Source organism: Desmodus rotundus, chromosome X (genome assembly GCF_022682495.2).
Source record: "Desmodus rotundus isolate HL8 chromosome X, HLdesRot8A.1, whole genome shotgun sequence".
In the NCBI taxonomy this organism is placed as follows: Eukaryota; Metazoa; Chordata; class Mammalia; order Chiroptera; family Phyllostomidae; genus Desmodus; species Desmodus rotundus.
The window spans coordinates 40,649,829-40,664,062 of NC_071400.1; the positions used below are offsets into that span (position 1 = coordinate 40,649,829).

At 38.9% G+C, this 14,234-nt stretch overlaps 1 protein-coding gene across 1 annotated transcript; it reads right to left on the bottom strand.

Annotated features, from left to right (window-relative positions):
• Positions 1-11,341: 11,341 nt before the first annotated feature.
• On the bottom strand, positions 11,342-14,124 carry TIMM8A (translocase of inner mitochondrial membrane 8A). The gene is made up of 2 exons (XM_024578740.4): positions 13,903-14,124; positions 11,342-12,363 (listed from the first exon to the last, which is right to left on the bottom strand). Exons 1-2 carry the CDS (start codon positions 14,032-14,034, stop codon positions 12,202-12,204), a joined length of 294 nt encoding a protein of 97 aa, XP_024434508.1. The 5' UTR covers positions 14,035-14,124; the 3' UTR covers positions 11,342-12,201.
• Positions 14,125-14,234: the final 110 nt, after the last annotated feature.

Below are 14,234 nucleotides of genomic sequence, written 5' to 3' on the forward strand. Positions count from 1 at the left end.
CATCAGAGACACATGGGAAGGAATTGGATTGTCCAACACCAGGGCAAGAGCTGAGGGACAGCTTTCTCCCATTGTTCCTTTTCTGAGCCCTCCTCCCACAGAGCTACAGAGCCAGCAGGTGGGTTCCATCCATAGCTGAGTCTCCATCAACCTGGCTTACACTATTTGTCCCATCCTGGTGATCCCTAAGGCTCTGACCCTCCCACTCTGGGGCCCAACCAAGGTGTTTTCAGTGGCTTTTCCATAGAATAGCTTGTCTTGGCCCATGTTTCAGAGCTTCCTAAATTATCCCAAACAACCTGCATCTGACTTAGTGAGGCCCATACCTCTTGCCAAGTTGCCCCAAGCCTGGCTCTAGCAGCGGCTGGCCTTGGTTCACAGTTTGGCTTCACCTAGGCACGTTCAAGCCCAGCACAAGTAGTAGCCATCTTCAGATAGTTTTGTAGCTTATGCTGTGTGACCCTGGACAGAACACAGACCTTGGATGTGCCAATAGCAATCAATGCTCAACTACAACAGCAGGATATACACAACCCACACAGTGGGTGTACCTTGAGTACCCAGCTTGGGTAATAGAGGAGGCTGTGCCACTGGACCCACGCCTTGGAGACGTAGCGGCTCTACCAAAAACATAGAAACAAACACACAGAGGCTGCCAAAATGAGGAGACAAAGTAACATGGTCCAAATGAAAGAACAGAACAAAACTCCAAAAAAGAATTAAACAAAATGGAGACAAGCAGGCTACAAGATGCAGAGTTCAAAACACTGGTTATAAGGATGCACAGTGAAGTTAGTGAGACCTTCAACAGCATAAAGGGGGGCATGCAATCCATTAAAAACAGTCAGAAATGAAAGAAACACTAACTAAAATAAAGAACAAATTTCAGGGAATCAACAGTAGGGTGGATCAAACAAAGAACCAAATCAGTAATTTGGAATATAAGGAAGCAAAAAACAACCAATCAGAACAGCAAGAACAAAAAAGAATTTTAAAAAATGAGGATAGTGTAAGCAACCTCTAAGACAACTTCAAGCATACGAACATTTGCATCGTGGGGGTGCCAGAAGGAGAAAAGGGAGAGCAAGAAATTGAAAATCCATTTGAAAAAATAATAACAGAAAACTTCCCTAACTTGGTGAAGAAAATAGACATACATGTCCAGGAAGCACAGAGAGTCCCAAATGAGATGATCCAAAAGAGGCCCACCCCAAGACACATCATAATTAAAATGTCAAAGGTTGAAGACAAAAAGAGAATCTTAAAAACAGCAAGAGAAAAGCAGTTAGTTATCTACAAGGGAGCCCTCATAAAAATCAGTCAGCTGATTTCTCAAAAGAAACTTTGCAGGCTAGAAGGGAGTGGCAAAAAATATTCAAAGTGATGAGAAGCAAGGACCTACCACCAAGATTACTCAACCCAGCAAAGCTATCATTTAGAATTGAAGGGCAGATAGTTTCCCAGATAAGAAAAAGCTAAAGGAGTACATCACCACCAAACTAGTATTATATGAAATGTTAAAGAATTTTATTTAAGAAGAATAAGATAAAAAATATGAACAGTAGCCCTGGCTGGTGTGGCTCAGTGGAGTGAGTGCTGGCCTGTGAACCAAAGGGTTGCCTGTTTGATTCCCAGTCAGGGCTCATGCCTGGGTTGTGGGCCAGGTCCCCAGTAGGGGGTGTAGGAGAGGCAACCACACATTGATGTTGCTCTCCCTCTCTTTCTCCCTCCCTTTCCCTCTGTTAATAAATAAATAAGTAAAATCTTTAAAAATATGAATGGCAAAATGTCAACAAATACATATCTATCTACAATTGAATCTAAAAAAACAAAATAAACAAACAAGCGGAACAGAAACAGGATCAATGTTGATGGTTGCCAGATGGGAGGGGGAAGGGGGATGGGCAAAAGGTGAACCATTAAGAAGTACAAATTAGTAGTTACTGAATATCCATGGGGATGTATAGTACAGCAAAGGAAATGGAGTAACCAAAGAATACATAGGCATGACCCAGGGACATGGACAATGGCAACAATGTAGGGATTGCCTGAGGGATTGTGAGACTGGATGGAGATGGGGAAAGGGGGAAAATTTGGGACAACTGTAATAGCATAATCAATAAAATATAATTAAAAATAAATGTAAAAATATTAAAGGGAAAATTCTAGAAATAATTTATAAGTTTTATTCTGCACCATTCTTAGTTGCATGATGAAATCCTGAACCATCATGCTCCATTCAGCCCAGGGACTGAATCATCCCTTGTCCAGCATTTTCACACTGTATATGCCTCCCTCCTGTTAGACATTTAGCAGCTCTTTTGGTTGAGATGGACTGTGTTGGTATCACAGTGCTTCTGTTCAAGTGACCCTTATTTTACTTAATAATGCAACATTCACATAACTCTTATCACAGTACATTTTTATAATTGCTATATTTTATTCTGTTATTGTTGTTAATCTCTCACTGTGTCTATAAATTAAACTTTGTCATAGGTATTTATGTACAGTAAAGAGCATAGTATATGTAGAGTTCAGTACTATCCATTTTCAGACACCCACTGGGGATGACACATTAGCCCCCTCAGGTAAAAGGGGAATACTATATAACATACATAGATATATATACATATATAGTGTATATAATATATGAAATAACACAAAACCATATAACATAAAAACAAATCAGAAAAATGAACATGTCTAAGGAAAAATGGGCAAACCACATAAATAGGTGGTCAACATATGGTAAAAATTCAAACTTACTCTCACACACTTTCAACAGGTATGTAAGTGGTTTAACCTTTCTGGAAAGCAGTTTGCCAACAAATATTAAGAGCCTTAAAATGCTCACACTTTTTGAGTTAATAAATCCACTTTGGAGTAACTACTCTAAAGGTTCTCTCTGAAGTGCAGTATTTTATATGCAAAGAAAGTCTTCATTGGGTGATTTATAATACGAAAAAAATGTGCAAAAGATCTAAATGTGCAAATTTTGGGAGATGTGGTTAGCTTTACGACTTGTACATACTATGAAGCCATTTAAATGATATCAAAGAAGAGGAGTGAAGCATAACAATCAAGAGCATAGCTTTTTGAGACAGATCTGAATTCAAGTCGGAGCACCGTCATAGACTATGGGAGTCTGGGCAAATCACTTTACAGCAGGAGTGTCAAAGTCATATTCACCAGGGGCCACATCAGCCTCGCGGCTGCCTTCAAAGTGCCAAAATAATTTCAGGACTTTATAAATGTAACTTCTCCTTAACTGTTGAGGAGCTGAAATTACATTTGGCCTTTTGAAGGCAACCGTGACGCTGATGTAGCACGCGATGAAAATGAGTTTGACACCCCTGCTTTACAGTCTTTCTAAGCCCCACTTTTCTCATCTATAAAATAGGGGCAATAACCATTTCAACCTATAGGTGTTGTGTGAGGATTAAATGTGATTATTCATATACTTAACACAGTGCCTGGAAGACAGCTTAGTAAATGGTAACTCAATAACTCTAGGATGTTGGTTTTTACAGATGAGAAAATGGGATGAAAGACAAGGTGGGCCACTTACCTAAGGTCACACAGCTAGTAAGTGTTAAGCAGGGATTCAAACAAAAAATTTCATCTTAAAACCTGTGTTCATAACCACAGAACTAAAATGTTAGCTGTTTATGCTGTTGTTGCTGCTGCTTAATGACCTAGGAAAATGCTTATGAAAAAAAAGTTGAATAAAAAAAGTAGGGTACATTGTGTCCTTTATAGTAGCTCCTATAGACCCGTCTCTCCACTATCCCCTCCCCACTCCCCTCTGGCTATCGTTACAATGTTCTTAATTTCAATGTCTCTGGTTATATTTTGTTTGCTTTTTTCTTTTGTTGATTATGTTCCAGTTAAAGGTGAGATCATATGGTATTTGTCCCTCACCACCTGGCTTATTTCATTTAGCATAATGCTCTCCAGTTCCATCCATGCCATTGAAAAGGGTATAAGCTCCTTCTTTCTCTCTGCTGCGTATGAAGGACACAAGGACAAAATCAAGGGGTGGGGTAGAGGTGGGGGAGGGAGGTGGAACTGGCTGGGGTGGGGTGGAGGGAAGGGGAGAAAATGCAGACAATTATAACTGAATAAAAATAAATAAATAAATTTAAAAAAGAAGAATGAAGGGGGGAAAACAAACAAAAAAAATTAGAGGGTTGTAGCAATAAACTGACCCATAGACAAAGGGTGAAAAGACAAGAAAAAAAAAGTAGGGTACAAAATTATATGTGTAGTATTATTCTTGATTTTCCTTTGAAATTATTGTACATACATAAACATGTATGGATAAAAGACTGGAAGAAAATATGCCAATATTAAAATGATTATCTTTTGAGTAAAGTGTTTAAACAATCCTGGCACATAGAAAATATTAATATTATCATTCTGATCATGTTTTGATCTTGTGAAGAGTCTCCAAAACCATCTAAATGTGAAATTAGTTGTATTTATTCTGCTTAGGACTCATACTTACTGTATCTGAGAATTTGCATCTTTAATTCATCAGTTTTGGAATGCTCTCAGCCATTACTTCATTGAATATTACATTTTTTCCAGTTATCCTCTATGTCTCTTTACTTATTTTTCACGTTTTTGTTTCTTTATCTCTCTGAGCTGTATTCTGTATATCTATATTCCATTTTACCACATTTTATCTGTGCTCAATCTGTGGTTTAATATGTCTGTTGAATTTTCAAACTACTTTCAGAAAGTTTTAAAAACTTTTCATTTCTATAATTTTTTTCAAAACTACTTGGTCTTTTTTAAAAAAAATGGTGCTTTGTTCTTTTCTCACATTTTCAGTTATGTCTTTAATCATATTTTATTATTTTATTTTATTTTTATTTTATTTTTTTGTCCTCATCCAGGCTTGCTTATTGATTTTAGAAAGGGGGGAGATACAATATTTAAATTTAATACTGTGCCCTGGCTGGTGTGGCTCAGTGGATTGAGCACCAACCTGTGAGCCAAAGGGCCCCTGGTTCAATTCCCAGTCAGGGCACATGCCTGGGTTGTGGACCAGTTCAGGTTCCCAGTGAGGGGCATGTGAGAGGCAACCACACATTTGTATTTCTCCCCCTCTCTCCCTCCCTTCCCCTTGTCTAAAATAAATAAATAAAATCTTTAAAAAAAACAAATTTAATACTGTGAAGGTAACCTATCTTTGTCAATTTTTCAACATTTTTTCGACCGCTTTAATGTTCTGGAAAAAATTAACCATTTAAGAGCACATAGAAACACGTATATAGGACCCACATTTTTCCTTTTGCCTCAGTCTCCAGTATGGCTGGATGTGGCATTTAGTATTTTGATATTTTGATCATCATGGATTTTGAAATTAATTTTGATTTTAAAATATTGCATTAAATGTTATTTGTCTAGACTATTGAATTTTTGGCATCCTTTAAATTTTGCACACAGGCAAGTGCCTTACACACCCCACTCTTAGCCCAACCCTGCTTGAGGTCCTTAGACATAAGTAATTTATTTGAGACTAGAGACATCTGCAAATATTGTAGTTAAAATATAGAGCTTTTATTCCTGTAAGTGGTTTCCATCACACCTTTTCATTCTTTAGTAGAGTTCAGAGTTCTGAAGTGGGGAGAAATTTTTATTTTTAAAATATTTATTTTTGAATAGATAATACAGTCGCATAATTCAAAATTCAAAGAGCACAGAGAAAAGATACATAGTAGAAAATCTCCCTCCCTCCCCTACCCAGTTCCTCTTTCCAGAGGCAACCAATACTAACAATATCCTTCAAGAGATAATGTATGCTTATTAAAACAAATATATACATATATTTTAATCCTCCCATGTATGTCTTGAACCTTGTCTTAATTTAACATAATGTATTAGAGTTCATTCCATATCAGTAAATAAAGTTTTCCTTTTTACAGCTGCATGGTATCTCATTGTAGGAACATTATCTAACCAATATCTTATTGAGAAACACTTATGTTGTTTCCAGTCCCTTTTTACTACAAACAATGCTGCAGTGAGTAGCCTTGTTTATATGTCATTTTGTACATGTTGAGTATATCTGTAGGATGAATTCCTAGAAATCAGATTTCTAGAATAGACGCTTTGTACATCTATATTTTGGTAGGTGTTGCTAAACTGCTGTCCGTGAAGGTGGTACCAATCTATACTCCCATCAGTAATGTAAGAGCGCTTGTTTCCTTACACCCACAAACAACACTTACCATATTTTGTGTTTTGCCAGTCCAATATATGAGAGATGACAGCTCAGTGTAGGATTTTTCATTTCTATTAAATAAAAAATATATTTTTTCACATGTTCAGGAGCCATTTATTTGAACTGTCTCTCTATATACTTCGCATATTTTTCTATTGAATGATTGCTCTTTTAAATTTTTTATTTATTTATTTTCAGAGAAGTGAAGGGAGGGAGAAAGAGAGGAAGAGAAACATTGATGTGAGACATAAATGTCAATCAGTTGCCTCTCCCATGTCCCCAGCCGGGGACCTGGCCCACAACCCAGGCATGTTGCCTGACCCTGAACCAAACCAGTGACCCTCTGCTTTGTAGGACAAAGCCCAACCAACCAAGCCATGCTGGCCACAGCAAAACTCAAGTGATATTTTATCTTTTGTTCCCTCTTGGCTTGTATAGAACATTGTATTTGTGAATAATCTTTTAAGTATTTCTGACTTAAGTTTTTCTGCGTATGTTCCTTAAATTAGGCTACAATAAACAATTCCAGTGGTTATCCAGACACTTGGAGCAATAGAACTGGGGAGAGCCATTTATATAATTTTCTCTCTGCAGCAAGTTCAACATGATTGGTTCTGCTATCTTCCTCTCTTCCAGTCACTTTTCCTTCCCTAAACCCATGGTATCCTTTCAATAGCACATTTTTCTATACCCTACTTCCTTTCATAGCATGTTTTACTCCTTTCCACTTTACTCCAGATTTCTCTCACAGCTCCCCCAGGTTCTTATTGTCTCCTCCTGTCCATCCCAACTTCCACTATCTGAACTGTATCCTCCATAGTTTCTTGCCTAAATTAGCAAAATATTTATTATTATTCCTCTGCCTTGATCCAGCCACCAAAATAGCTGCTAAAATGATCTTTCTAAATGTGTATGTGAGGATAACAGGACTTTCATTTAAGCAATTCTATGTTGTTTAAAAGTTTTAAAACATGCATGTAGTACTTTTGTCATTAAAAAAGGTACAAATATCATTATATCACTCCACTGTTTAAAATCCTCCTATAGCTGCCATTGATTGCAAGGTAAAACTCAAAATTCTTAGTATTATATGTTCCATTAACTGTGCCACTTCATCAATTAATCAGCTTCAGTAAGTGACTTCTTGTTTTCCTCTTATTCTCCCAGTCTGCTAGGATTATCAAAGATGTTCAGTTCTGAATAAATACACAATAGCACCAATTAAAGCATCTATAATCTGCCAAGCATTTTATGTGTGATCTCATTTTTCAACCCTGTAAGGTAGGCATTACAACTCAGTTTTATAGTGAAAATGAGGATCAAAGAGGTTAAGTGAATTCCCTAAGGTCATGTAGATGTTGGCAGGGTCAGGATTTGAACCCTGTTCTGCTTAGCTCTAAAACTTATGCTCTTTCCACTATACCATCCTATCTCTGAAATGGTCTTCTGGTCATTCTAGCCCTGCCTTTTAGAAAAACATTACTTCCTATCTTTAAATATACATTAGGAGGCAATTTACTATAGCTCAGACCATGAGCTCTGAAATCAAACTGCCTGGGTTCAACTTCCACCCTCACAACTTATTAGCTCTGTAACCATGAATAAGTTTATTACTCTGAGCCTCAGCTTCTCCATCTATAAAATGGGCATGGTAATAATAGTTCCTCTCTCATAGAGTTGTAATTTTTAAAGAGATGACCCATGTAAAATATTTAATATGGCAAATAGTATGCATACCCTCAATAAAAGAAAGTTGTTATTATTATTATATTGCTGATACATATCAAAATTGTTTGCCCTTTTGTTAATGTAGAGCTCCTGATCAGTACATCTGACTCCTGGTTTCCTATATCCTAATTATCCCTTCTACACATTTCTGTGTAGCTTTGCTTTTTTAGGAGTGGTTTTTGCAGATACAGCTTTTCAAATACAAATTTTATTAGTTCATACATTAAATGGCTAATTACTGAAATATGCTGGCCACTTGCTAAGGTGTTACCTAATGTAATGATTTGTCCAATTGCTTTACCATTTCTTATGTAAGTACTAAAATAGTAATTCATTATTTTCTTTTATCACAGGATTTGTCTTTTTTGCCCTATGTGTAATCATCAGTTCCACTTGCTTGTCTTCATAGTGGAACTTTACAATGGCCAGAGTAACCTCCTGGTGTATATCATCTGCTCTTCAGTTGACTCACTTTCTGTGTCAGGTACTAAGTTTGCACATTGCCTTGAAACACCTGTTTTAGAGGAGCCAAACACAAAACCAGCCCTGGGTGGGATACTCTTCATTTGTCTTGTGATTTGTGTTAAGCATTCAAATGAACTAACTGAACAAGGCCTTGGATATTTTCAGTACCTATGGCAGTCTTTTCCATGTAGTATTTCCTTTTCCCTACTGTTGTCACCACCTGCTCTGTCATTCTCTTAGAAGGCAGCATAGGCCCTCAACAACTTCAGTGGTATCACCTGTGATTTCCTTGTCATAGTTCTTGACATTTCTTCCTCCACACCTTTTGAGATGTCCCTTTTAGTCTGTACCTGTTGAGTTCTGACTGGAGATCAATAAATCTGAACAATACCCGTACTCTTCTGTGGAATGAAAATGAAGGTTACCATACTCTCGAGTCCAGACAACGCCAACAATAAGACTGAAAAACAGTATGAAGAGTCTTAAAAGAAGCACTATTGGGTGGTTGTTGGAATAAAATCTCTCCCTAGACCAAGATTTTTTAAAATTAAGGTATTGATAAAAGGAAAAAATGGTTTTTGAAAAAGGACAATCAACTGTCTTCCATGTAAAGTCTATTTTACAGGGGGGTTATTGATGATCCATTTTGTAATCCCAATTCCTTATGGAGATAGGTTTGTTACTGTAAATAAATATAAAGTTCTTGCTTGGTGTCCTTGTATCTGTCATTCCTAATTAATATTCATTCAGGGATCATGGGCAGGAGTCTTAGGGATAGTATGGTTCCCGTTTTCACAGCATGCTTAATAAAACCCTAGAAGTCCTAAGCTAATGAATGCCTTAGGCACCACGGGCTGGGGGCATGGGGTAAGGGCCTGGGGTGGGTAGGGTGAGGCCACAGCAGTGGGCAGGCCTCCAGATACCCCCGCCACCAGAGCAGCTTTGCTTTTCTATTTTACATATTAATTAGGCTTCCAGGAAAGATCTTATTTCAGGAAAAAGAGTCTGCTAATCCAATCCTTTTGTTTTACAGTTGAGTCCTGAATGTTCTACCCTGAATATTTGAAATGAGGACTTTGATATCATTAGGGCTTATAGTACATTTCTGTCAAGGTTCTGAGAATAAATTTTTGAGATTGACAAAACAAATGAAAGCTCAAATTGTTGCTCTGGCGGTTAACCCCCTTCAGGATGGATGCGAATGTTCTGACTTTTCTTTGTCATCATTTTGTGCCTAGTAGTGTCAAAACACATCCCTTGGTGCTGAAGCATATTGTATGAATCTGACAGGATCCTCTTCTCACTGTATTAGCTAAGCAAGGGATATTGTAAAACAAAGACATTTAAGTTTGTGTGTAAATGTAATGAGAATACTTTAATACTAGATGAAGAATAAGAAGGAGCAATGATATAATAATAAAATAAATTATAGTAAAAAAATAAGAATGTAGAATAAGAAGGAAAAGACAAAAGGACGTTTCCTTCATGACCTGAGGTTTTACATGAACACACTATATTTTGTAGGGAAAAAATCAATAGAAGCATATTGATACAAGGTATATGCCAGTTACCTACCCTAAAAGCCTGATTTTTCCTGGACCTCAAAATAGCATTGTTCTTACTACTGTGCTGCTGCTGCTACTGCTACTTCTTTTTCCCTTGTACATATACTCCACACTGCAGCCAGATCCTCCTAAAACTTAAGTTATATCTTATCACTTTGTCTGCTAAAATAATCCTCAAATGGCTTCCCATCTTGCTGGGTAAAATCCAAGTGCTTGCAATGGCCTACAACCCCCTACACGATCACTGTACACCCTTGACACCCCCAGCCCAAATCCATTACTAGCATATTTCTCAGACTTTACCATTCTCCTTACTCAATTCACACCAGCTATACTGACCCTTTGACTGTTTTATCTTAGCATCACAGCATGCAGCTCCCACCCTGGGGCTTTTGGACTTGTGTCATCTCTACCTGAAATGCTCTTCTCCCAGAAGCCTACATGGCTTCATCACTTAATTCTTTCAGGTCCTTGCTGAAATGCCATTGTCCCAAAGAGGCCTTCTCTAACCATCTTATCTCAAATAACAATGCCCCACAAACATTCCCCAATACCTTTACTCTGATTTTTCCCCGTAGCACTCATTATAGACATATTTATGTGTTTACTGCCTATCTCTCCTCATTAGAACATAAGGTCCACATGGGCAGGGACTTTGTGCACTGCTGAATCCTGGGCACAAAGTAAGCACTTAAATGTTTGTTGAATTGTTTTCATCAGGATTTATTTTTTAAAGATTTTATTTGTTTATTTTTAGAGGGGGGAAGGGAGGAAGGGAGGAAGAGAGGGAGAGAAACATCGATGTGTGGTTGCCTCTTGTGCACCCCTGACTGGGGACCTGGCCCACAACCCAGGCATGTGCCCTGACTGGGAATCAAACCGGGAACCCTTTGATTTGCAGGCCGGTACTCAAACCACTGAGCCATAGCAGCCAGAGCTTCATCAGGACTTTTTAAAAAAATTCCTTGTTGTGCCTATATGCAGAAAAGCTAAAACAACTTGAGGCTTCTAGAAATATGTTATTTCCCCAGCTTTCATGGATTTGCACTAGAGGCACCATTAGGTCTATACTCCAGTCTACTAGGATTTGAAGTAAGAGGAGGAGAATCCAATCAATATAACCTTTTCTACTGCACTCAGGGAATTGACTCAGCAGTGAATTCTTTCCTTCCCCATCTCACCTCAAGGTTCTCTTTTCTCAAAGAAAGGTCAGGGATCTGTGGAATACTGTTATAACTTGCACAGAGCAGGTACCCAGACTGACTACATTTCAGCCTTGGAACCAGTCCACACCGAATCTCTCCAGGGTGCAGGTGATAACCAAAATAGAAAGCCTTCTCAATCACAGAGATGAATCTTAAATAAGCTTTTATTTCAGTGATCAAAAGAACGCAGTAAATGGGACCTATATTGATTAACATTGGGCATGCAACTCTACCTCAAGCTGTTGTTAAATTTTGACAGGTCTAAATCTTTACAACTTATTTAGGCACATCTTTGAATTTCTCGGACCCTGATATACAGGGTAAGTTAACTTCTTCCTTGTGGCACTTTAGTAATGAGAATTATGTTCACTGGCTAGATTCCTTTATAACTAAAGGCCTCTAGATACTCAGCTGCCTGTACTGCCTAGAAACCATACTTTAAGTAAATCACAGTATAAGGGAGATAAATTAGAAAGCTGAACTGTATTATGTGAACATTCCGTATTTTTTTCCAGCACTGATGATCAAAACACTAGTTAAGGAGGCCTACAGTTAAGTACGAAATTACTCTTCCCCCACTGCTGCCCTTTCTCAGAGACACCCAGATATCTATCAATGTCCCTAGGAATCTGAAACGATTCCACACAAATGAAAGATTTTACTCATGTGGTCCTACTATCAAATTACAGAAAGCAGTTCCACTATCCAAATTGTAGGAAGCAGTTAATGGGACTTTGAGAAAAACACAGTCCCACAAACAGCAATACGCATCTAGGAAAGTTTTCCATTCATCTGTCCACTGTTTTCACAAGATTAATGTTAAAAAAAACACACCAAATACACATATGACCCTTAAAGTCCAAACACACAAAAAATTGGTCTTTGTTCATTATCTGATTGATGACCAGATGCCCCAAGAGTGCCAAAGGTGGGAGCCAATGCTCCTATAGCCTTTTCTTCAACCATTCTTCAACTATTTTCCTTCTCCAAAAAGGTAAGGCTGAAATTAGTCAGAAAGGCTTTCTGAGAAGACTGGCTTGGATTTCTGGGTCTGTTCCAGTCGATTCAAGATGAATTGGCTTGTATCAATGAAGCGCTCAACGCAGTTCACAAAACAGGCCTCAGCCCGACTGTCCAACTTTGGCCCAGGCTTGTCCATGCATTTCTCCTGGTCAGGACAAGATTAAGAATCACAAAAGGGAATTTTGCAAAAAAAAAAAAAAAGGAAAGAGTAACTTGTTGTTTAAAAGAAAAACTTCACCTAATAACAGTATCTGATACGTTAATCATAGTTCACATTTGGCAGCAGCTTACTTTGTGGCAAGAAAATTTCCACAACTTTACATCAAATTCTCATAACCCTACAGAATAAGTAATGTTATTAATCTTCATTTTACAAAGAGGGAAACTGTGACATCGAGAAACTTTGCCTAATGTCATAGGGACCAGAAAATTGTGGAGTTGACATATTACAAAACAAGGAAAATGACAAATTACAAGTGAATTAACCCTTTGCTGAATTTGGTTACAACTCCACAATGCCAACTGTATTAAATGAGTTTAAAATAACTGCAGAATTAAAAGGGTGAAAGGATAAATCATTGCAGCAAGACACCCGAAAATGTATCAAAGAAAAAAAGAAAATTTATGACCTGAGATTCTGTAACCTTGTCTACTTAAGTTAGAGGTTCTTGATTCCATCTTAAATAAGGTGAATGGGAAATTGTATAAATTTTCCTAAAGCTTACCAATTCTTAGAGGAGTCCTTAACCACATCCAACACTGGGCCAAATGTAATGAATCACAAATATTCTTTTTTAAAGAATGAAAGCACTGTGGTCCAAGGCAGACAGGAGTTAAGTAAGCATTTGTTAAGGGTCAGAGTCCAGCAATACCATAAATTTATTAAAAAAGGACTTCGGAAACCGATGACTATATCTAGTTCAAGTTAAGCAGTTCAAATGAATTTTGGTCATTATTCTCTGCTGTGTACATAAGCCTCAGACCCTCCTGTTCCAAAGAAAATCACCCTTGGCCTCTGAACTCTGTGAATTTTGTATGTCAGGGCAGGGCAGTTATTCTGTCGTTGGCAGCCAGAGAACACTTTAATTCCAAGGTGCAAATGCCTTCCACCCTTTTGCCAAAGTCCCCTCATGGGGCATACTCAATTCCTTAACCTTCAGATCCCAAATGTCTTGATATTACAAAACAACCCCTCAAAAAGGCAAGGAAGCATGTACATTGGGACAGGTTACACCACTTTTATAGTTAGCAGGCTAGAGGCACTCATTTGTCACAGGTGAGGTTAGAGAAACCAGGTAGTCAAAGCAAACCCCAAAGAGTCCAGAACAGGAGTTTCGGTGACTCCCTGAGACTCGGAGTTTCAAAAATTAGATTCTAGTACTGGGAACTCTCTTTCACCAGTCTTGCTGACCAGCACTAGGCAGCTTCAACCTCAGGTGCCTCAAGTGCTGGTTGGGACAACGGCATGTCTTCTATGATCCCCAGTCCTCTGTACCAACACAGTCTAGGTCTGGAGTGACAATCCCCTGAGAAGCGGAGTCACCTTTTTTCCCACCCTGTTCGGCCTGAGAAATCTAAGGAAACCAAGGGACGCTGGCGGGTGCTCCCTCCTCCCCGAGTCCCGCGGGGAAAGGACAAGGGGAAAGTAGGTATGGTGGCCAGGTCTCGGCCCCAGGCTCCTCACCCAACAAAGTTCGGTCATCTGGTGCACCAGCTGCTGGAAGCGCTGCTTCTGAGTCTCCACCTCAATGAAATGCTGCAGTTGCGGGTCCACTGAGCCCAAACCCGCTGCGGAGGAAGAAGAAGAGGAATCCATCCCAGCAGAGCCACGGGTGCTGAAATGAACTCCGTAGCAACTCACCGACCTTCACGTGTCTCTGCGACGGAACCGGAACCGGAACCCTGTGCCTTGGGGACCGCCCCCCCCCCCCCACAGCGTGAGCGCATTGCGCCTGCGGGAGACTTCCTGTGGGCCCCACTTGCTACACAGCGCTCCTCCCAGCAGCCCTACTCGGA

What these genes read in the sequence shown, in the direction of transcription:
- TIMM8A (XM_024578740.4), bottom strand. Translation starts at nt 14,034, where the DNA reads ATGGATTCCTCTTCTTCTTCCTCCGCAGCGGGTTTGGGCTCAGTGGAC. An exon ending in AGATGACCGAACTTTGTTGG is followed by an intron (nt 12,364 to 13,902) that starts GTGAGGAGCCTG and finishes TGTCCTGACCAG; the next exon opens with GAGAAATGCATGGACAAGCC.